Source organism: Cajanus cajan, chromosome 8, assembly GCF_000230855.2.
Source record: "Cajanus cajan strain Asha chromosome 8, NIPB_CcT2T_4, whole genome shotgun sequence".
In the NCBI taxonomy this organism is placed as follows: Eukaryota; Viridiplantae; Streptophyta; class Magnoliopsida; order Fabales; family Fabaceae; genus Cajanus; species Cajanus cajan.
This window is the reverse complement of record NC_138524.1, coordinates 48,947,645-48,950,833: the sequence shown is the minus strand read 5'-3', so window position 1 is coordinate 48,950,833 and position 3,189 is coordinate 48,947,645. Positions and strand designations below refer to the sequence as shown.

The following is a 3,189-nucleotide window of genomic DNA, read 5'->3' as shown; positions in this document are numbered from 1 at the left end:
CAACTTATATTCTAAATCTAATTTTAATAGTTCATCTATTAAATTAAAAGTTGTTAATATATAGATCAAGTTTATAATTTTTTTTAAAAAAATTGAAAATTATATGATACTTTGTTGTATAGATTCAAATCAATGTCTAAAATTCTTTTATGATTCTCTGTTAATTTGAATCAATGAAACAAATTATCAAATAGTTTTCAATTTATTAAAAAAGACTTGTAGAGTTGATTTATGTATTAAGAACTTTTAATATAACGGTTTGATTTTTTAAATATAATATAGAACATGATTTGTTGAGTAGAGTAAATTTAAGTAGACTTGCTCTTAGGATAAACGAATTCTCTCCTTACACACACATACACACATATATAGTCAGAATTTGTCGACACGAGATATTAAAGTTGGTGAAATTACACCATTAATATTTTTTAAAATTAAAAATTTAATTCATCCAACCGTTATATTAGATATTTTTACTAATTAAAATAACAACAAAAAATTTCATATATATTATTCTAACATTATTTGGTAATATATTACATTACTTTATTTTAATATATGATATTATAAATATATGTAAATATTTATTGTTAGATAAATATTTATAAAATTATAAACTATGTTAAATTTGATATATATAATCATAAATAAAATATCACATAATTTAATAATTAAATTGATTAAAATTTTACATCTTATAAAAGAAAATTATGAAAAGTGTAATTTTACTTTGTCGTTGTGAACTGATCTTAGCAATGTATAATTGTGTTACCGAGTTTTATTCTCTCCTTGCTTCATCCCATCTTTTTCCTTAGTTTTATATTTTATAGAATAAGATTAGTTAAGAAATTTAAGAAAAATAATTTTCATCATAAATTGTTAATATATATCTCCGTAATTATTCATCACTCCACTTCAAGAATCTTCTACTGTTTAAGTCCCAGAGATTATATATCTCCAATGATTATTAATTAATTAATAATCCAATTACACTTAATTTTCCTAGTTTTCCATTTTACTTTTCCTCAAGTTGCTGGCATGAGATATTTTGAGGAGGCTCATCGTGGACAAGTCTTCTGAAAATTTGTCTAGATAGCATTAATTACGACGACAATAACATTTAGTATATATGTTTATTTGTATTATGAATTAATTACTTTGTTTGACGACAATAACATTTAGTATATATGTTTATTTGTAGTATAAAATTGTTACTTAACTCTTTGATAAACAAAATAATTAAAAATAATTACATAAAAATAGAGGCTAAAAATAATAATTTTAATTTTATAAAAATAAAAAATAAAAGATAAATTTTACAAAGATAAATTTTTTTATAAAAACTAAAAATATATTTAAATCAAAAAATAATTAATTTATTTTTGTTGGATCGAGCACTTACCACTAGGCCAAAAGTTATAGTTGATAGTCAGGGCGCAACTCTTTTTACTTAAGAGCGCAGCAGCCCAAGCGCCATGATTCGACAGTAACTTGGCCTACCTAGCCTCCGCCACGGGAGAATTGATGCAACCCGCAACAATTTTGTGTATGATATTTTCCATCAATTATGTCTCACAAGCTTTATATCAATGTAATATTAGAAAATTGTCAATGTATTATTATGAAGCACCGACAGAATGTGACAACAATATGTAGTAATGTGGAAGAGACCGGAAGATATACGAGTGGAGCTGGAGCAATTTTCAAAATTAAAGTTTGTTAATCAGATATATAAAATATTTATAATAATATGTTTTTTAAATTATTTTAAGAATATAAAATATTATCTTTATTTTTATTTATAAGATTCAATTTATAATAATTGTTATTCTTTTATATAATATCATATTTATATTTTCTTATATTATCAGGGACGGAGCCAGGATTTCAAATACTGGGGGGCCGAGAATAAATAATATATAATTTATAATAAATGAAAATTAAAGTATCAAAAGCATATTATCTGACAAAACTAGATAATAATTAACATAATTTAATAAAAATTATTTCTCATATTTACATTTGATAAATATATCGAACATATTGCAAGATCAAGTTATTCAAGTATGTACCTTTATTTCTTAAGTTGTGCCCGTCGTTGTTTCATGAAGTAAAAATCATCAATTATCATATCAGTTGTAAATCTTCGTGCAATCTCCTTCTCAATATAAACAATCATGTAGTCAGTAAGAAAACCATCTTCCATCTTGTTGCGCAAACTTGTTTTTATAATCTTCATAGCTGAAAAAGCACGTTCTGTAGTTGCTGTTGACACGGGCAGAGTAAGAACAAGTCGTATCAATCGATCAATTAAAGGATAAACATTTGATTTGCCAACCTCTACTAGTTTTTGACATAATTCACCAAGAGTTGACAAATTATGAAATTTGGGATCCTTTGGCACATCAAACTCATAATGTTGCAATTCATATTCCATATGAATCATTTCTTGGTCAGAAAAATCTGAAGAGTAAAATTTCTTAGCTAGACTACAAATATCACAAGCATTAAATGATTTGAATGCATCTTTAGGATCCAAAGCTACACTCAACATAAGAAGTTCAGTTGATTGCTCGCTGAATCTACTATTCAATTCTTTCAATTGATAATCTATCGCTGCAGTAAATATATCTACACGATAATGATGCTCAACTGTCACAGAATCCTTTTTAAGCCGAGTTCGAATTATGTCAGAGTAAGTAGCACTCATATCAGGAATTGGTACACCTCGGCTATTGCAAAAAGAGTTAACATTTTCTAAAAGAGAATCCCAACCAAAATCCCTTAACTTTTGAATTAGTGACTTTGTGCTAGAAACCAAACACATAGCATTCACAATGTCTTGGGTTATTCATTTAATTATACATATGAGTTTATATTAAAAATAGGGGGTGCCATATAGTAATATATATGTATATAAAAAAAAATTAAAATTGTTGGGGGGGCCGTGGCACCCGTAGGTCCCCCCTTGGCTCCGTCCTTGCTTATATATTAATTATATTTAAACTAAAATATTAATAATTAAAGTGAGAAATAATATGTCTAATGGATTAGAATATATATATATATATATATATATATATATATGAGAATTAATTAAAAAAGAGAAGTAGTAGAATAAATCTTATTTTAGGTAAATAAAATATAAATAAAAAAATTTATTATTATTAATTTAATTAAATATTTTTT

The 3,189-nt window shown here is 25.2% G+C and overlaps 1 protein-coding gene across 1 annotated transcript; it reads right to left on the bottom strand.

Moving 5' to 3' along the window:
- Positions 1-2,074: 2,074 nt before the first annotated feature.
- Positions 2,075-2,827, bottom strand: LOC145950485 (uncharacterized). Its single transcript, XM_083061577.1, has one exon. It carries the CDS (start codon positions 2,825-2,827, stop codon positions 2,075-2,077), a length of 753 nt encoding a protein of 250 aa, XP_082917703.1.
- Between the last annotated feature and the right edge of the window lie 362 nt (positions 2,828-3,189).

What these genes read in the sequence shown, in the direction of transcription:
- LOC145950485 (XM_083061577.1), bottom strand. Translation starts at nt 2,827, where the DNA reads ATGTGTTTGGTTTCTAGCACAAAGTCACTAATTCAAAAGTTAAGGGAT.